Raw genomic sequence first — 20,421 nt, forward strand, 5'->3', positions numbered from 1 at the left:
GCAAACAAATCCAAATGCTAGTAAACAAAACTTCAGCAAGTACGTTTTGAGATTTCCAAGCCAAAACTGACAGCATGTTGTGGAACAGAATACTGATACCCTCAGACAGAGCACGTACAACTATACAAATACTACGAGGAAGGAATGGAGATACGGTAGCTCAATTCACAAGGTACCTGGAGTTGCACAGCAATTTTCGTCTTCCCTGAAACAAATAAGCACCTTCCATTTCATTACAGAGGCAAACTTAACTCTTTGTTTGAGCACATAGATCATGAGCTTTTTATCATAAAAAAAAAGCTGTATGAACATAAAGGGAATCTACTTACAAGTTATCATGTCGCCACTAAAACTAAATGATGCTTTCTGCATTAACCTTTTACGGAGTCTCCAAAGTAATGATCTGCATGCCTGCACCTGCAGCAACTGAAGAACAATCATGCCAAGCCAACATCAGGAAGAGCATGCTGCTCCTGCTAGTACGGGCTGATGAGTGGGAGTGCAAATAAGCCTTTCTTGCAGTGATTACATGGTTTTCATCATCTCCAGCGCCATTTGCATGAGTGATGCAAACAATATAGCATTAGCATGCTTGTTGGTAGTGCTTGAGGAGGCCAAGTAGGCTATAAGCAAATACTAGTATACAGCTAGATTAGTGAAGCTGAAGCACTCCCTGGATATGAGTAATCCTATCTGTTCCGTGGAGTTGGCAAACGGCTAACCAGCCAAGCTTTGGGAGTTTTGAGATAATTTGCCACCAAACAAGAGAGCTTTGATCAAAATCAGCTCAGAATAGGCTGGTTTTCAGCTTTTCAGGCCAACGGCCACTTGATTCTTTGTCTGAATAAACACGGTGATATTTGTCAAAAGAATAAGAGGAATGATCAACAAGTGCAAGTGTATATTTACACCAACGTAAGTATATAAAACACTCGAGAAACCACTGGTAACTGATTTCACAGGATAAATAGTGCATCCTAAGTACAAATGCTGGCTGCATTCCATAGAAGATGCTCTAACTGGCTGCATCCTAAAAGTCTGAATATGATTTTTTTCTTTTTTTTTTGAAATCTATGATGATTATTTTTGGAGAAGGAATATTCTTTGTAAGCAGAGGGCTTGCTGCCTCCTTTGTGGTAAAGTAAAGGATGCAGCGGTACAAGCCTAACAGATCCTGTTTCAACTGTGGTCAGATATGATGATACTAATGAAATTGTGTTTGTATATATACAGCGTCGACGCCCAGACAGTGTACCCACTGATGCAGAATGAGGGAATACTGCTGATCTGTTCGAGTCAGCAGTCCAGTATGCACACATGCTGCTTCGACAAGGCACAGAACACTAGCTCATCTGCATATGGAATGCCTCAGTGTAGTATTTTGTTTTTATCAATCATCATGTGTGGTGAATGTGAATAAAAAGGATTCAAAAGTACTGAAGAAATCAGGAACTACAGGTACAGGACTGTTGATGCATAGCTGAAGAATTTCAGGTTTGCAGTCTTCAGCAGGTTGCATATTATAGTACCAATTACCAACATGTTACGGGCACTTACAATCTCACAATGCGAGGCACAAGGAGAAATTCAGTTCAACAGCACAGCACAGCACAGCAAATACACGCAAGCAAGAATGGATTCGCATAACCTCACCTCACCGCGCCGGCGGCCGGATCCGCTATCTCCTCTGCTCTGCTCCGGTCCACAGCCTCCCGCGTTCGCGGGGCGCGGGCCTCGTCCTCGTCCTCGCCGTCGTCGGGTCGCGCGTCCAGCCCCGCCCGCTCGGTGAGTTCGCCGCCCCGCCGCCTTAGTGTTCGTCGGGAGGAAACCGCCGCTGTCAGGACGGGGCGCGGGCCCTACCTGTCAGCGAGGCGGGGAGCCCCCGACCTCTCGCTCGGCTCGGCCTTCAAATACTCGCGCCTTCCCGGTGCGGACCAACTGCCAGAGGATCGATCCCTGTCTCTGACGTGGCGTCACGGTGACTTACTGACTGACATGTGGGCCCCCAGGAGACGGGCCGGTGGGCCCTAACGAACTCGCTCCCTCCCCTGCTCCGCGCAGCGAGGAACAGGAGGAACCCACGACACGAGCCCGACGACTTCGCGCCACCCCCAGCTCCGGCTCCGTGTCGATCGCCGCTCGCCACCGCCGGGAGGAAGAAGGAAGAAAGGGAAGAAAAAGGAGTCGGCCGGCCGGCCGGTCGGTCGCCCTCCCGCGATCGGTGCGGGCGCTCGACGCGACGCGACGCGACACGATCGATCTCCGCCATGGACGTGTTCAACGGGGTGCGGTTCGTGCGGCTGCGGTGCTGCGCGCGGCGGGGCAAGTACCTGGCGGCGGACGCCGACGGGTCGAGCGTGTGCCTGACGGGGCAGCGCGGCGTGCACAACGCGGTGTGGGCGGTGCACCACGCGGCGGGGCCCGACGGCGGGCCATGCGTGCTCCTCCGCGGCGCCTACGGCCGGTACCTGCTGGCCACCAGCGTGCAGGCCGGCACGGGTCCTTCCAACGGCGTGGTCACCGCGCAGGACGGGCTCGGCGGCGCGCCTCCGCCGCCGGGAATGCTGTGGCAGGCCATCCCGCGACGGACCACCTTCGTCATCCGTAGCGGCACGGGACGGTACCTCCGCGCCAATGGCCGGTACCTCCGGTGGCGTAGGGCCGTCACCTCCGCCGGCGATAATGGCAGCACCATGATGCAGTGGGACATCGAGAACGTGCCTATCAGGATGACTCGCCCCTGCATTCTTGATCCCACCTACCAGGTACGTATCAATGGCTTCCTGTCCTTGTCGAACGGAGGATGATGGTCGTCGTCGTGTCTGCGATGAGCAGCTGACGCATGCGCGGCGGCGGCCGCTGACGGAGAGCGAGGTGGCGCGGCAGATCCGGTACGTGCGCGGCGAGACGGACGGGAGCGTGAACGAGGGGGCGTGGAGGACGATGCAGCTCAACACGCACAACCTGATGCAGCTGCGCCTCACGCTGGCGTGCCGCCTCGGCGCAAGCAGGGACGTCACCCGCACCACCCTCTGCGTCCGCGCCGGCCGCCACGCACACCTCAGCCCACTGCTCGTCGACCTGCCCATCGGCAACGACCGCATCGACATTGTCATCATCAACCACGGCACACCAGGTGGGTGAGGTTCAGTTTCAGCTCACGATTCTCGGATCACATCAGGCAATTACATGGCAAAAGATTGTGATAAGTTGTAGTCCTGCATTTTTGTGCAAATAGAGTTTCATAAGCTGCAAATGTCATTAAGAAATGCTTTCAGCTCTCTGTTAAGTTGGTGTTGTTGACAGAGGTAGTGCAAATGATTCATAATCTGCATCTGTCGTTGTCCTTGATAGAGATTGTGCAAATGTTTTCAGTCTTTCAGAAGCTGCACCAAATGCTGATGTTCTCCACTGTTTCTCAATGGTTTCAGCGGACAACGATTTGCGGTACCCAGATTTGCATGCTCCAAGAATTTTAGATAACTGCAAGGTCTCTGACAAATGAACAGCGGACAACGATCTGAACACATCTTTTGAAATACAGAGGTGACATCCTGGGGACTCTTTTTTCAGTTCTCTTGGAGCGCTTGAATAAGACCAGAAGAGTAGCTCAGTTCTCTTACGTAACTTTCAATAGATGTTCTGACATCAGCTCTACTCATGGGAGGCCAATTTGTTTGAAAACCAGGATGGTAATAGTTTTGCTATGGTTTTGACAACGATCTGGACATCTTACAGAAACTAGTTACTGAACATATTCATAGAACAGGCAGTGCATGGCTTTGACAGAGAATGTTGGCTGGAAATCTTACTCACAATGTGATTCTTCTGCTGATGATATGTTAGCCCATATCAACTAGTGATGTGTAAAAGGTACAATTCTACAGAGGTATGACAGATAACCTTGGTGAAAATAGTGGAACAGCAACTGCCAACTGAAGGTTTTCAGTACTTTCGATAAACAGCTTTATTCTAGTGTTTTCAGTAAACTCAGTGCTTTTTTTTTTCCTATGTATAGTTGTATACCCTACTGGTACAAATTAACATGATTCTTTTAGGTAAGATCTGCACTGGCTTCTATGAGATCCTGTATATTTATTACTATGATTCTGGATATGATCTGTTATTTGCATTGCATTGGAAAGTATTCTTTTGAAAGAGAAGTTTGGGAGTCTTTTCTTGTAGGCAATTTGATTTTTATTTTGATTTAGCAGAAAAATAAACATAGGATTGCATTCAACAAAAAGGGTTACTGAATTTTCTTTTCCTTTGAAGGAAAGCATATAATGCATGCTGATTCTTTTTTGCGGGTAAATACCATGACTAAGTAAAGATCATAGCTTCTAAGATGCTCACAATAACAGATCAAACTGGAAGGCGGTAGTACTGAATCGAAACAAGCTTACATGCATACGAGCATGATCATGACCAATCTGAAACTGACAGACGCAGCTCGGACTGAAAGTCTTCAAACATGATACATCGATAAAACGATAACAAGCAGACATGGCAGTTTAGGACTTAAACAGCAGCAGCACCAAACAAGCTTCGACAAGGGTTCCTCTCCCAGCAAAACGACAAGCATCAGCAGCTGAGTTTCGATCACTTCTTCCTAGCCAGGAAGACATCCGAGAGCACGGTGTCCGAACGCAGCACGGCCTTGAGAAGAGCCAGCCCCTGACGGCCAATTCCAAAGAAACAAACGTGAGAGTTAATTGACAGACACACTGACACAGACGCCAATCCAATCCAATTCCAAGAACGAACCTCGTCGGTGCCGACGGTGACGAACTTCTCGGCGAGCTCGACGTCCTTGCCGGCGGTGAACTTGTTGATGAGGGTGATGCTGGAGATGGCCGACATGGGGGTGACCTCGAGCCCGTCGGTTACCATATAGGTGACAACCCCCTTGACGTACCCTCCTGCGCCCTCGTCGCCACCCGGCGCCGAGGAAGAAGAAGCCGCCGCCGCCGCCGCAGCGGCGGCGTACGGCAGGACGAAGGAAACCTCGGTGGCCATGAGCAGCTTGCACTGCGGGCACGTAACGTTGGCCTCGGCGGCGGCGGTGGCGCAGTAGCCCGCGCAGGTGTAGAGGCGGAACCTCCCGATCGGGGACTCGTCGTCGCCGCCGCGGCCGCGGAGGAGGAGGAGCTCGCGGGCGTCCGGGTGCAGCACCTTGGGCTGCAGCAGGTCGGAGCGGTCCGTGCCCGGCTGCAGGTAGGAGGAGCCCATGCGGTCGACGCTCTCGTACAGCCGGCCCACGCTGCCGTCCATGGTGCCCGCGGAGACGAGCTTCGCCACGGCGCCGATGGGGAGGGTGAGGAGGCTGAAGACGAAGTCCACGAACTCCTTGCCTGCCTCCGCGAACAGCACCTTCTTCGCCTTGTTGTCGATCAGGAGCTTCAGGGAGATCTTGGAGGACGCCATGGATGGATGGGTCGATCGATCGGGGTGTTGGTGTTGATGGTGGCGTGGGGCGAGGACGAGATGGTGGTGGCGTACGTCGAGTGCGTGCGTTTGCGCCTTTATAGCCGCGGAAACTGATGAAGATGATGAATCGTTTGAGCTGGTGGGATCGAGATCGAATTTGCAGGAGTACGTCTCCCTGGCTTCTGATGGTGGAGAAATCAAGACGCCGTGACAGTAATTAAGGTGAACTTTCCATCTTCTCAACACTGCTGAAAGTTCGAATTGAAGGAAGAGTTACCGCCACCATCTTCAACACGTTCAAAAGGAGCAGGGGTATTGTGCTGAGCATGACGGAGGGGGGAAAAAAAGACGTAACGCTGGCACAACGCATGGTAGAATAACTATTTTTTTGATGAAAATAAACGCTAAGTGCACTCACAATGCAACACTCTATCACAGAGTCCAAGACAATTAATTACATATTATTTATAGCATTTTGCTGATGTGGCAGCATATTTATTGAAGAAAGAGGTAGAAAAAATAAGACTCCAAGTCTTATTTAGACTCTAAGTCCACATTGTTCGAGGTAATAAATAACTTTAGACTCTACGATAGAATCTGCATTGTGAGTGCCCTAATGAAGCCATTGAGGCATGGTCACAAAAGAGAGAAGCTAAGTTAAAATAGAAAGATAGGCCCGCTCTAAACTTGGGAGGTAACTTGGTCCTAAGGACAACCTCAGTGACAAGTTCAAAATATGACACTAGCTAGGAATGAAACAGAGACTCTTAGTGCACAGTTTCATCTCACGGATTTATAGAGTAGCTTTAGCATTTAATTCGTAAAACTATTCTATGATCAAATGTGGTAAGCAAAATATATGACCGTTTTCTCACTTTATGTTGATGCATAAAGGTTTTGAATGGCGGGTTGCTCCATTTTCTCTATATATTTTTATAATTTCGTTTAATTTTAAAAAGGAAAAAAGTGGTGGAAGGTGAGGATACACAGGCAACTAGGTTCGAGTGACTAAAACGATAACCGTTCTCCGACACCCGTGACAAAAATGTTTGTTGGCACTTTTTAGTGTCGCTACTCCATACTAGGAATAGAGTTTTAGTTCTACCCCCGACAATAGCGCCAGAAATGCTGGTTGGTGCTTTTTAGCGAAAGCAGATAAATTCGCAAGTGCACAGAAATACTGTTGTAGCACTTCACCCAAAATATTCACGGTATCATTCTTCCCAAAGGAAGTTTTGTAAGTAGCCACTTTCACTAGTTTACCCAGAGATTTGGTTGGAGGATAACTTGGGTAGTGAGGTTCTTCTATGGGTAGAAACCTTAAGCTAAGACAACCATGCTACTACCGACTTACTTTGGGCACCGGAGTACTCCTACATCCACAGGTGATACCGCCGATTAGCTCTACGTCGTACCCAAACATGGGGGATTGCAAAGGATGGATAGAGTTGTCACCACCTGTCGCCTACCCCTCAACCATGGAGTATGAGGCAAACGAAGGTAAACCTCTAGCTTAGACAGCATGTCTACGCTATTGATTATGGTTCTTGCGTTGACCAGGAGATTCTATCTTTATGAGGAGTCCTCTACTAGAACCTCCGCCATGAGGACGAATGACAAACCCACAAGCAAGTAGCAACAAGAACAACTCAACTTAATGAATCACACCAAAGAAGAGCATGAACTTCTTACCCCAAATGATAAGATGATCGTAGAGATACAAGTTGGAGGTAGCCGACAGGTTTGGCACTCCGTTCACCTGATGGACTTGGCACGCTGGCTACTCGACACCAGGCACTCGACTCGCTAGGTACAAGAGGTATAGGGACCGAACTCCCCTCTTCTCCTCCCCTACTCTTCCCTCTCTCACTCCCTACTTCTACTTTACCCTAGGGATAGTGGAGTGGTTCCTCTCTTCTCTTATATTGTGGAATGGAATGTGGTTTGTGTGTCCTTAAGGAGGGGGTGAGGCCCTCTACATATAAGTGCGAAGAAGGAGGTTTTTGATAGGGAAAGAGAGAAGGCGAGAGAGGAGAGGTACGCAGCTTCAATTGAGGTAGAGAAGGCTTCGCTTGAGCTTGAGAAGAAGATCCCTAGTCATTCTGAATCTAAAGAAAAGAAACAAAAGTTCAACAACTCGTATAAAAATTAAACAAATACTATGAACCTATCTGAAGTGAAAGAACAACAACCTCTAACGGAATAAATCTGGACCATAAGTCGGATTATCCGCCAAATAATATTGAAACATCATCTGGTGGCCACCTTCTCTATCACGATAAATAAATACATGGCCACACACCGAACCACTAGGTCGTCGTTTTTTATTCGAAAATGTGTGCACTATTCGAGCAGCTGTGAAGATGAAGTAATCATCGTTGTCCAAAAAAGCGTCATCCAATTATCTTCGGACACGTGATCTGAATGCCCTTATCTGCTGCAAACATCCAACAAAATAAACAGGATTTGGCGCAAGCTATTCATCTACGAATCACAAACCTTGGAGATCTGCAGTGCATGTCGGGTTGATGGAGTCTTCGGTGCCTGGAATCCATCTCGGCCGCTTCCTGGGCAGCAGGGTCCGGGATGGGGAGCACGAAGTCGGCGTGCGAAGAAAGGCGAGCGAGAGAAGGCAGTGCGTGACGGGTCGATAAATTTTTATTTTTGCCAAGTCAATTTTGCGGGTCGATAAATTTTTATTTTTGCCAAGTCAACTTTGCCAAACACTAGAGATGATTTTTTTTCTCTTTTTTATTTTAGGAGTTGGCAAACAACAATATTTGGTAAAGAAAATTTGTAAAACCGCTGGAGTTACTTGCACCACGCACGAAGAGGGCAAAGGGGCTGTTCTTCTGCATGTAAAGACTTTGTTGCATCGCATCCAGTATGCAAAGAGACGACTGCAGTCTTAACAACAATGCAAACGATTCAGTTTTGCGAAACTGAAGCAAATTAAGCTGGAAACCTCTCCATCTCCCTGACCATGTTCGTCCATATTCTCCTATATAAACAACACCAGCATCGTCCTCCGACGGGCGACAGCCGATCCATCCATCCATCCATACATCACCAATTCACCATGGCTCCCAGCAAGATCTCGCTAAAGCTGCTGGTTGAGACCAAATCGAAGCGTGTCCTGTTCGCCGAGGCCGGCAACGACTTCGTGGACTTCGTCTTCAGCCTCCTCACCCTCCCCATCGGCGCGGTGGCGAAGCTCGTCAGCGCCGGCACCATGCACGGCAGCGTGGGCCGGCTGTACAAGAGCGTGGACCACATGGGCTCCTCGTACCTACTCCCGGGCGCCGACAAGGCGGAGCTGCTCCAGCCCGGGGTGCTGCACCCGGACGCGCGCCACCAGCTGCTGCTCCTGCCATCGCCTCCTCGCGCAAACGCCGCCGCCGCCGCCGCCGCCAACGGCGACGGCGACGGCGGCGCCGAGGCAGAGGAGGAGGAACGGCAGCCACGGCTGCCCAAGTTCAAGCTGTACGCGTGCGCCGGTGCTGGCAAGTGCGTGACGGTCACCATGGAGCGCGACGCCGCGTGCCCCAAGTGCAAGCTGCCGATGGCCACGGAGATGACGTTCGTGATGCCGTCCGCCGCGCCGAGGGCGGCCGCCGGTGGTGGTAAGGGAGGCGGCGGGAAAGGCGTGGATGACGAGGAGGAGCGCGGTGGCGGCGGCGGGTATGTGAAGGGGCTGGTGACGTACATGGTCACCGACGGGCTGGAGGTGACGCCCATGTCGGCGATCTCGAGTATTACGCTGATCAACAAGTTCAGCTCCGGCAAGGACGTCGAGCTCGCCGAGAAGTACGTCAGCGTCGGCATGGACGAGGTTCGTGCTCGTGGATTATATATTGCGTCCACCTGCCTCCATTACTACCAGTTTTCGATCATGCATATATATGATCCCGAACTTCTTCTGATTTCTGATCATCTTCGTGTCCGGCGGCGGCGGCGGCGGCAGGGGCTGGGCCTGCTGCGGGCGGCGCTGAGCTCCGACACGGTGCTCTCCGACGTGTTCCTGGCGAGGAAGAAGTGAAGGCGCTGATCCATGCAATGCAATGCAAGCTCCGACGACGACGACGATCCTTGGATTTGCGCCGTTGCATGGTGGTGTCTTTGTGTTCGTCTTCATCAGTGTTTTTGCTGTCTCGTCGTCTGTCTTCCACGCTGAACGAACACGATGTGTGCCTGTGTGTGTTCAGTTCAGTGACACTAGTATTCGTGCTGCAGACCCTTTTGTGCAGCTACATGCCACTCTTGTTTTTCTTTTTTTCTATTTCGACGACCGTTCAGCGTGACAAATAAATGGAAATTTCAGCAGCAAATTCAGCCGAGTTTTTTTTTTGTGTCAGTATAAATAGCTTCTGCGTGTACACGTGCGTGGCTAGGTTCGCTTCAATCTGCAGTTCTACAAGCTGTATCTGCACTCAAAACTTGTTTCTACTTGTTGGACTCCATCGGTTTGCAATGCTCTGTGCATAAGCCATAAGTAGTAGTCAGGATAGTGTTCTTCTTGTAACGAAATAAGTTTGCATGGTGAAGACAATGAACGAGCAAGGCACTGTAGCTACTCTTTGCTGCGGAGTACTGTACATGGCTTTGATTGATAGCTAGAGCAGTGATTCTCTTTGCTGCTGATATGGAGATTTGCTGTGTTTTAGGTGTCTGAATTCTAGTTAGGCAACAATCGATTCTTAGACAAAAAACAGTCAAGCTCGTTGGAGAAAATTTACTATTGGCACTGCTGTGCTTAGGCCTTGTTTAGTTTCCAAAAACTATCAAAATTTTTTCAAGATTTCCTGTGACATCGAAACTTAAGACACACGCATGAAATATTAAATATAGATGAAAACAAAAACTAATTGCATAGTTTGACTGTAAATCGCGAGATAAATCTTTTGAGCTTAGTCAGTCCACGATTGGACAAAATTTTGGGAACTGAACGAGGCCTTAATTATTCCCAATGCAAGCGTTGAGCTGCTTCACTGCATGTCATATTTGCCAACAAACAACGCATTCGTCGGCCGCCTGTACCAGAGCGTGGACCGCGTGGACAAGTTGGACCTTCTGCAGCCCAAGGTGCCGCCGCCGGACGGCGATCGCGACCAGCTGCAGCAGCCGCTAATGAGGTTTCCGCGCGCGTCGCTGCATGATGGTGACCACATTGCGCGTTCACGGTCACCAGTTGCCTGGGCGGAGGACTGCCCCGGGTCCAGGCACCAGTGTGCAAGCACGTAACGGCCGCCTGTACAAAGCTAGCTAGGCTGCCAAGGACGAACTGCTCTACCCCGATCGATCATCTGCCGGTGGTGCCGCTCTTCCTTCCTGGCCAGGAACCAAGTGATAGCTAGCGATGCTGATGCTGATGCTGATGCTGATGCACTGCCGCTCGCCCGTACGTCAGAGGACGTTTCACAACTTTTTACCCCACCCTACGTTCGTTCTCCTACTGTGCAGAAGAAGATCCACACGGTCAACAGGTGAACGTACGGTTGCCCACAAAATTGTGTCTCCATCCCGTCCAATCGCTCCAGTCTTCTCCGTCTATACATATGTGATCAGTATTGATGCCGGCAGGAGCACTCTATCTCTATGTGCAGTATAAATATGCCATCTTAAGAAAAACGATGCAATTAACTTGTCGATGGCTGCAGTCCAAGAAATTCTTAAGGTGGATATTGCTAAAGCCTTCGACTCTGTCGCTTGGCCCTTTCTCTTAGAAGTGCTGCAACATATTGGTTTCCACGAAGATGGACCAACTAGATCTCTATCCTGCTATCCACTACAAGCGCTAGAGTTATCGTCGGTGGCAGACCGGGTCGGCGCATCGCGCATGCGCGTGGTCTCCGCCAAGGCGATCCCATCTTGCCAATGCGTTTTGTGATCGTTATGGAAGTGCTCAATTCTCTGAATAGAGAAGCCGATCGTCGCTCAGTCTTGTCGCCTTTGCCGGGTAACGTCATTCAGCATCGTGCCTCGCTGTATGCTGATGACCTCATCGTGTTCACTGCACCCAAGACTGAAGACATCCAATGTCTACTACAGATCTCACAGCTATTTGCCGGAGCATCGCCTACTGTTTGTCGCAGTGGGCAATTAGACAGATAGACAAGAGGCGAAAAGCTTTTCTCTGGACAGGTACCGAGTCATGCTCCGACAGAAAATGTAAGGTCGCTTAGCCGGTGGTCTGCAGGTCCCTGGAACTAGGAGGCCTGGGAGTTATTGATTTGCGTCTTTTCGGCTATGCACTAAGGACGAGATGGAATTGGCTCGCAAGAACACAAACTAACAGCTGCTAGGCAAGACTACCAGCACCCAAGGAGGCAATTGTCGAGGCTATGTGTAATGCAAGTCTATCAGTCATCGTCAGCAATGGTGGCAACACTGTTTTTTGGACAGATAACTGGGCTCCAGTCGGTCCGCTTCATCTCTTTGCCCCGGCACTTTATAAGGCAACGTCTAGGATGGGTCGTAAGCGCTTCTGAAAGGTCCAAATGGCTAGAGAGGGGTGAATAGCCTATTTAAAATTTCTACAAACTTTACTAAGCAAGTGAGTTAGTAAAACAAATGGCGAAGCAATTCTAGCACTAGCTCAACTAAGCTATGCAAGCCACCTATACAAACTAGTACAAGGCTAAACACTAAAACACAACAACTAGGGAAAGCTAGCTACACTCCTAAACTAGAAGACTAAACTAAACGACAAGCAAGGTATACAAGTGAGTAAAGGAGTGGAGAGTGATGGTTATACCAACGTTGTAGAGTAGAGATATATCCAACCAATCACTCACAATCACAATCACAATAGATAATCCTTGGCAAGAGATGACACAAGATTTTTTACCGAGGTTCACTTGCTTCCCGGCAAGCTACTCCTCGTTGTGGCGATACACCCACTTGATGGATCGCGAGCTAATTGATAATCCAAAGCTAAACCCTCAGCGGGTGCCGCACATCCACTCACAAGATGAGGATCCTCCAAGCCACGAGCAATCCACTAGAGTAGCCAATTACGATCTCCCGCGGGGAAGGCTCAAGAACACTTCACAAATCACTTGGTGAGGCTCGAAACAATCTCCAATCACGAGCTCAACACCACCGCTGCTCCAAGCCGTCTAGGGCGTCGGGAAATACCCAAGAGTAACAAGAAATCCGCAGCAAACTCAAGAATCAAGTGCCACTAAATGCAACTCTCAAAGCAATGCACTTGAATCTCACTCAATCTCACTAGGATTAGCAAACAAGCAAGGAGATGAGTGGAGGGAGTGTTCTCTAGGTCAAAGTATGTCTCAAGTAATCAAAAGTGCAAGAGAGAACCCCCTAAAGCCGGCCACCTCCTATTTATAAGCCCCCTCAACAAAAAGAGTCGTTGGCTCTTTTCACTGGGCTGAAAATGGGGGCACCGGATGCCTGCGTCCGGTGCACTGGGGTTAGTCACGTGTCCTTCTCGAATCTCGCGTGTCAGTCTCTAACAGCTACCTGCAAAACACAGGACGCTCTGCAGATCCACACCGGACTAAAACTCAGGGAGGTATGCAAATACTCGGGGTCACCGGACGCTGAGCACCGGACCGTCCGGTGCTCACTAGACTCATACCCAGAGAGGTTCGCAAAACCGCGCGGACACCTAAGTCAGAACACCGGACGCTCCAACCTGCGTCCGGTGCCTGGCGTCCAGTGCTCAACCCTAGCTGAGCCAGGTAGCCTGTACACCGGACGCACAGGCACAACGTCCGGTGCTTTTGGGCCAGCGTCCGGTGAGTGTTTCTTAGCGAGAAATATTCCCGCGACTTCTCCAAATTTTTTCCATCGGCGCAAGAGAAAATATACACTTAATTTTCTCAAAAAATTTTAACCTTAGTTAGTGTATAATTGGACAATAATTGTCAACTACAAACAAAAGTGCTACGTTATCAAAATTATATCTAATATAATCTCACGCGTGCAGCCTGCTGTCGTGCACGGCGATCCACCTGGAGCATCGCATGCTACTGCCAGGCCAGGGCAGGCCGTACCGACTCCGCAACCGCAAAGTGACGAGACCGGCCGTACTGCCTTTTTCCAACGCCGGAACCCGAAAGCGGAGGCGAGCCAGCCAGCCGCCCGCCCGCCCGGTCGCGCCCCACTCTTTCTCTCGCTGCCACGCGGGGCCCAGCCGCCGCGCGTGCGCCCCATCCACCACCGACCCGGCGCCGTCGCCGCCATCGAGGCGCTTCGTTTCGTTGGGTTTGGTTTCGTTTCCTTTCGTTAGGGCGGCGGCGGCGGGGACGGGGAGGGGAGGGGGCCATGGCGGACGCGGCGGCGCCGGGGCTGCTGCCGGTGGCGGCGGACAGGGACAGGGAGAGGGACAAGGACAAGGACGACCGCCGCCGCTGGGCAGCCCGCTGCGGCTTCGCCGTCCTGGGCATCATGAGCACCCTCCTCGTCTACGGCGTCCTCCAGGTGAGTTGGGTTCGGTTGCTGCTAGTGCTTCTTCTTTCCCCCCTTGCCACCATTTCTTCTTCACTCCCGCTCGCTGTCATGTAAACGATTCCAGCGGCCCGAACCCCCCGCCGAGACCATTTCTTATTCGAGGGTCGCTGGGTGTTGATCTGTTCTGGTGATCAGCTTCCTCGCGAATTTGGCCACCGTGTAGCACAGTATGAATTCTTCAGCTGCGATTCGTCTAGCCAACAGAGGGTTTCATAGGGGGCCCTTATCCCCTTCCTCCTCTAATAATTCAACAAATGGATGTTCCCCAAACACCGATTCATTCCAGTCCAGAACCAGTGACAAGCACGCCTACAACCTCTTACTCGCTCCGCCCTTCAGCTCAATTACCACTAGTTAGTAGTTATTACACTAACGATTGGTGTATTCACAAATAATATGGTGACAGGGTACAGCCGTATACATGTATTACTCATCTTTATTTATCTCCTATAATTGGACCAATATATTGCTCTTTAGTATCAATCGACTTGAGACGTTCTGTTTCCTTTTATGCACCGCGTGCGCCTTACTAGATGTGTTTTCGTGCTGATGCCGTGCAGGAGAAGATCATGAGGGTTCCGTATGGAGTGGAGAAGGAGTTCTTCAGATACTCGCTTTTCCTTGTCTTCTGTAACCGCATCACCACATCCATGGTGTCTGCGATGGTGTTACTTGTATGATGGACCCCCTCTCGCAGGTTATAACTCTCCAACTCGTCTGGATCTGCTGGCCTGCTAATTCTGTGTTTTTAATCCTGTGCAGGCAAGTAAGAAATCCTTGGACCCTGTGGCTCCGCTACACAAATATGGTATTGTCTCCATATCAAATATACTGACCACAACCTGCCAGTATGAGGTTGGACTAGTTTCTGTCCTTCATTTCTTTTGCCATATACATGTGTTGTTTCTTGTTACTTCTTTACTGATTATGTGAAGTAACTTCTTTCAGGCCCTCAAGTATGTCAGCTTCCCTGTCCAAACGCTTGCTAAATGTGCCAAGATGATACCTGTCATGGTAATCTCTGCTACTATACAGTACCAGTGATCAAACCGTCTTTTCCATACATTTCCACTATTTTGTAGCCTGCTAGGGAAGCATCAGTGCCTTTCATGTTCTAATGCTTCTGTGTTGAGTATTGATGGTTGATTGAAGCAATTACACTGTCTGTCTGCACACAGTCTAGTTTGGTGCCAGTAGTCATTGGAACTGATAACCATGTATCAGATGTTAAATATATGAAGTAATATTTAATATTATTGTGCCCGATTTAATGGCTCTCAGTTAAGTAATGTTGATTGATTGAAGCAATTACACTCTGTCTGTGCATAGTCTAGTTTTGTGCCGATAGTCACTGGAACTTATATCTTTGGATCAGATGCTAAATACATAACGAGAATGTTCAATAAGATGCATGTGAGAATTATTGAAAGCAAGATGAATCTGGTGGTCTCAGTAATGTCGATGTTACATTTTTACATATATTTCCTTGATAATCAAGATTAGTGCCATCTTATAGCTTTTCTTTTATTGATTGGTAGATCTGGGGCACAATAATAATGAGAAAGAAATATGGCGGAAAAGATTACTTCTTTGCTGTCATCGTGACTCTGGGTTGCGCATTGTTCATTCTGTATCCGGTAATTTTAAATGTCCAACTCTCTCCTCTTCATTACTCAGCATCATGTTCTTGTATTCTGGTATGAATTGTCTACTACTATAGAAAAAGGATAGGAGAGCATTCAACAGCTGTTTCAATTACTATTGATCTTGCATTGCATTTCAAGTAGAAACAGGTGTAGCACTAATGCTAGGGCTGAACTAGTTGCAGGATGGAGATGGGGTTTTATCTTCCAAAAGTATATTAGTTGGTTAGCATATTTCCGTATGAGCCTATGGGAACTGCTGGTAACCAACAAATACTTCAGGGCTATTAACCAATGCATCCATGGCCAGTACCCCTATATATTCATTAAGATTCTTGCACATTATCCAGAGCGCTGGGCAGTGGCAGAACCAGTACTTTTGAGTTGGTTACTCCCCACTTCCAAAGAAAGAAAAATCCAATCAGGCTACTTTCAAGCAAACTGATCTGATAAGAAATTTGGACTGCCTAGGCCATCATTGTTAGTCTAGCATATGACCACGACAGGTTTCTAAGATCCAAAGAAACACACTTCTTTGACTGTAGGTTCCTCAGCCACTCCTTGACAGCAAGGAATGTACCTCGTTCCCTGCGCTTAAAGTTGCAGCCAACAACAAGATACTAATCAGCAAGATTTTTCTCCACTTAATTAGCATAGCAAATCGAGAAGGATTGAAGGAATCCCAGATGCTCACCCGATGTCCCAGTTATCCGATGAGATAATGAGTCATAGTGCGACCAGCAAGTCGCGCAGGCTACAATCTCACAAAGGCACAGGGGTACCTGTGCCTTTTCCTTGCCATGCCACGGCGCTGCATGCTCTGCTGCCACCAGAGGCTGGGCCTATGGCTTTGCCGAATCGCTGCTTGTAGCTTCATACACCTGTGCTGTGGCTGGACCTAGTGTTTCGCTGAAATGAATATTGGGAGATGGTGAAGCGGGGCAGAACTGCTGCTGTTGCTTATTGCGAGAGACACGAGAGAGGCACGCTGCATGCTGGTGGGGCGGCCTGTGGGCTGCTAAATCAAGTGGGCTGTGGGGTGGGTATTGGGGCAATGGGTTTAGGGTTGCATTAGGCTGAATTCTAACTCAGAAGAACAAGATTTGTCTCAAGATATAATATACATCTATATACTTGATAATGCACTAGTACTTTTGCCAAAATAGTTGGATATTTTCTGAAGTTATTCCTTTTCCTTTTGTCCTTCATTGATGCAGGCGTCGATGGATGTGAATCCATTTAATAAAGGCAGAGAAAGCACTATTTGGGGTGTTTCACTCATGCTCGGTTATCTTGGGTACGACTTATCTCTTCTACTTCTTTCCATGGTAAAGAAAACAGCAAATAACATTTAAAGTCATGATGCAGTTCATGAAATCCTATAATAACTGATCTTTCATCATCTTCACAATTTCTCAGATTCATTCAATATGGAAACCTGTTTTTCTTTTCTGTTATAATTACTCTGTATCTTAGACAATAATACATGTGTAGGTGTGATTGTATGAAGCATAAGAAAAATGGCTACAAAGAAAAGATAGAGATACCTGACTTAATAATTTCAAAAGTTTCTACCATATGATTTGCTGTATCTAGTCAAATACTTGAAAAATTCCAAATAAGGGCTTGTACTACTATTGGTATTGGTATAGATCATACAGAGAACTAGAGGCTGATAAACTTACTCTTTTGTTACTTTCCTTCAGTCATGTTTGATACTACAGCTCCAACCTTATCTGACCCAATGTTGTGTTCTGGATGTCCAGTTTCGATGGGTTCACAAGCACGTTCCAAGATAAACTCTTCAAAGGGTATGACATGGAAATACACAACCAAATATTCTACACGACAGTGTGCTCTTGTCTTCTTAGTTTAAGCGGTATGATCATGTGCTGCAACCTAAGTTCAACTTAATTTTCTACTGGGACAAGTATGCTGAAATTTGATTAGTAGCTCTGGACTTCCACTAATTCTACCTTTTTTTTGGTACTGTATAAACATTTTATTAACAGTTGTAATGATTGTGCTTGTACATCTCTGGGTTTTTTCCCCCCTTTTTACAGGGCTGATTCTCCAGAACCATATGATTCCAGCTGTGGATTTTATGTTTCGCCACCCAGATTGCTTCTCTGATGTTGTAATCCTGTCCAGTGTAAGACTTACCTCCCCATCTTTTAATATGTGCTGTTGCTTGCTCTTTGTTTTAAGTCTGCCAGTTCAGAATGTAAAGCAAATCCACTTGAGCATAGATGTAAATGTTGGATACAGAGTTAGCATGACAAACAGAAACGAAATAAATGTGTAGATAGATAAACATTGTGAATTTTTTCAGCGCAGTGGAAAAGATATCTATATGAAATATGGGTGATTTCAAATGTTTTGGTTTTCCTCTCCTGTGCCCACGAAGCTAAGCTACTATTTTCTTTTTGTTTGAATACCTAAGGCAGCTTATCCTTTTGGTGTTCCAGGTTGCAACAGCTAGTCAGTTCTTCATATCCTACACCATTCGAACATTTGGGGCTCTCACATTTGCTACCATAATGACAACTAGACAGGTGGATATTGACATGCTCAGTGTGATAATTCTCGCATACATAACATTCAATCTCTTTTTTTCTTACGATTGTTGTCCTTGTCCATACGTTATTGTAGCTGGTGAGTATATTGCTTTCCTGCATCTGGTTTGTACATCCTCTGAGCTGGATGCAGTGGGTTGGCGCAGTAAGTCATCATCTACCTCCGTCTCAGCAGTCACCTCACAGTATCACCTGCTTCTGTTTCACCCATGAGTAACAACAAACGTTTCTTGTTACCAGGCTATTGTATTCGGAGCCCTATACACAAAGAGCTTCTTGAGGAGTAAACCACAGAAGCCAGCGGTGGCAAGCCCGCCACGTGGCTCTAGCCCGAATCCTGTTAACAATAGTTAACAATTGATGACATAATAGCATAGGAAACAATGGATCTGTTGCGGTACCGGGACGAAGTCTCTGTGTGTGAGATCAATTGCACCATGGCGCATGGCGAGGTAACTGGACAGATATGTAGCTGTGTAACTGTGTTACTGCTCCTGACCTGGAGGTGATGAAGGTGGTCTTTCTTTTTTCGTTTGGAAGAAGCAAGGTGGTCCTAGTGTTAGTTCAGTATCTAGAGACCAAATGTTCAGGCAGCCCAGACTTTATCAATTTTGTAGCTCAGGTCGTTGTCCGTTAACCTGTATCACAACAGTTCCACCATAGAACAAAGTATTTTTAGTCCGTAGAAAGATTTTATACCATCAACATAAGCATCGTGTAATTTGTCTGTTTTCATTTTTATTATTTTATATATTATAATATACAATTTTGTCAAGGAGTCCTACTCCATTCATTACCTGTAACTGATTTTAATTAAAATACTCGTATATAGGGCCCGAATTTCTGAACACGACCGACTCTACGTGGCTGCCGTTTGGATCTACTAAAATAAATCAGTTTTGATTGAGGCATTTTGATACTTGTCAGGAAAATGCGTTTTAGGTTGTCGGTTTTGTTAGATCAGATCGGATATTCTGGGTTGCACAATTTGGATTTTTTTTTTAAAAAAAATTAAACATATTTTTTTTTAGGATTTTGCTACAATTTCGGACGTGGTGATTTCTAAACTGGAAGTTGCCTACTTATACGGAAACCTCTCACGCGTGGATAGAGCCATTCTCCCCTACATCTAGTAGGTCTTCCAAGCAACAAAAAAAAAAAAGCCGATCCGGTGCCGCCGGCCGGAGCACACGGCGGCGGTGGGATGGCAGCGTACGAGGAGGAGGACGACGACGGCTACGTCGTCATCGCTGCGGCGTACGAGGAGGATGACGACGACGGCTTCGCCATTGCTGCGTGGTCCGAGGAAGAAGAAGACGACGACTACATCAAGGTGATCACCACGTTCGTGCCGCCGCCGTTGCCGTTGCCGTTGCCGTCATCATCATCACCAGCGCACGTCTGCGCCGCAGCGATCGTTTCGTCGTCGCCGGCACCGTACGACGACGTTCACGCGGAGGATGAGATGAGTCCATCTTCGCCGCCGCCGGCAACTCACTGCGTCGACGTCGTTCACGATGCCGCCGCTCTGTGGAAGAAGCAGGATGGCGTGCCCGTCGACGCGGCGCCGTCGGCGCAGCAGGATCCTACTCCCATCTTCTTTCTTTATCGTCAGCAAAAGATCGACGACTACGAGATCGCCGACGATGTGGAAGAAGAGGAAGAGGACGAGGACGACTACATGTACCAAGGGTACTACGACCTCGCCGACCGTGGGAGGGCGCGCCACGTGAAGCGCAGCAGCGGCAGGAGGGGCCGGACCAAGAAGGCGTCCACCATGGGCCGGCCGCGCGGCGACGTCCGCATCGCACACCGCTCCGTCAATCTTCGCATGTAGTACTTGGGGCATAAGCCTAGCTAGTCCATTGCTCTGCGAAGTGCAGTGGTAAATATTCGAATTATATATTTATATATATGGTCAAAGTTTAATGTACTATTATTAGGTCAGAACGTCTTTATTTGGTCTGCTATATAAAATGTTTTTACTTTCAAGTTAGAATTGTACATGATTCCTAAGACAAAAGCACGAGTTATGTGTGTTTTGGTTATTTTTACTTACAAGTATGCCAAGTTAACCAAACTCGTTTTTTTGTCTACTACAAAGATTCTTCTTTGGCCATTTTAGTTCATTTTGTTGGCCACGCTAAAATTTTGGATTGGCTAAAAGGCAGCACATATTTTGTAGCAAACCAAACATAATGAATCAATCATTTAGAATTACATTACGTAACTAGTAATTACATAGCGGTTGGTTATATCTGATCTAGTAAAGGTTAATTATGCATTCTACCGGTTGG

The 20,421-nt window shown here is 48.0% G+C and overlaps 4 protein-coding genes and 1 long non-coding RNA gene across 7 annotated transcripts; 3 read left to right on the plus strand and 2 right to left on the minus strand.

Annotated features, from left to right (window-relative positions):
* Nucleotides 32-1,843, minus strand: LOC110430612. Of its 3 annotated transcripts, none has more exons than XR_002447991.1 (3): nt 1,654-1,843; nt 330-426; nt 32-205 (listed from the first exon to the last, which is right to left on the minus strand). It is a non-coding gene; the product is annotated as an uncharacterized LOC110430612 (long non-coding RNA). The 3 variants fall into 3 exon arrangements; XR_002447992.1 differs by having other exon boundaries at nt 330-417; nt 1,654-1,842; XR_002447990.1 differs by lacking the exon at nt 1,654-1,843 and having other exon boundaries at nt 330-777.
* On the plus strand, nt 2,020-4,142 carry LOC8068695. Its single transcript, XM_021448409.1, has 3 exons — nt 2,020-2,765; nt 2,836-3,136; nt 3,432-4,142. Exons 1-3 carry the CDS (start codon nt 2,268-2,270, stop codon nt 3,503-3,505), a joined length of 873 nt encoding a protein of 290 aa, XP_021304084.1. The 5' UTR covers nt 2,020-2,267; the 3' UTR covers nt 3,506-4,142.
* LOC8068696 lies at nt 4,314-5,493 on the minus strand. The gene is made up of 2 exons (XM_002440432.2): nt 4,768-5,493; nt 4,314-4,677 (listed from the first exon to the last, which is right to left on the minus strand). Exons 1-2 carry the CDS (start codon nt 5,425-5,427, stop codon nt 4,603-4,605), a joined length of 735 nt encoding a protein of 244 aa, XP_002440477.2. The 5' UTR covers nt 5,428-5,493; the 3' UTR covers nt 4,314-4,602.
* LOC8067345 lies at nt 8,017-9,678 on the plus strand. The gene is made up of 4 exons (XM_021447128.1): nt 8,017-8,030; nt 8,521-8,827; nt 8,891-9,262; nt 9,395-9,678. Exons 1-4 carry the CDS (start codon nt 8,017-8,019, stop codon nt 9,467-9,469), a joined length of 768 nt encoding a protein of 255 aa, XP_021302803.1. The 3' UTR covers nt 9,470-9,678.
* On the plus strand, nt 13,486-18,922 carry LOC8068697 (UDP-galactose/UDP-glucose transporter 5). The gene is made up of 11 exons (XM_002439122.2): nt 13,486-13,875; nt 14,466-14,579; nt 14,668-14,760; nt 14,854-14,919; nt 15,444-15,542; nt 16,766-16,845; nt 17,315-17,427; nt 17,612-17,700; nt 18,017-18,103; nt 18,201-18,269; nt 18,365-18,922. The coding sequence occupies exons 1-11, from the start codon at nt 13,720-13,722 to the stop codon at nt 18,476-18,478; spliced, it is 1,080 nt and encodes a 359-aa protein (XP_002439167.1). The 5' UTR covers nt 13,486-13,719; the 3' UTR covers nt 18,479-18,922.

This window comes from Sorghum bicolor, chromosome 9 (assembly GCF_000003195.3).
Source record: "Sorghum bicolor cultivar BTx623 chromosome 9, Sorghum_bicolor_NCBIv3, whole genome shotgun sequence".
Taxonomy (NCBI): Eukaryota; Viridiplantae; Streptophyta; class Magnoliopsida; order Poales; family Poaceae; genus Sorghum; species Sorghum bicolor.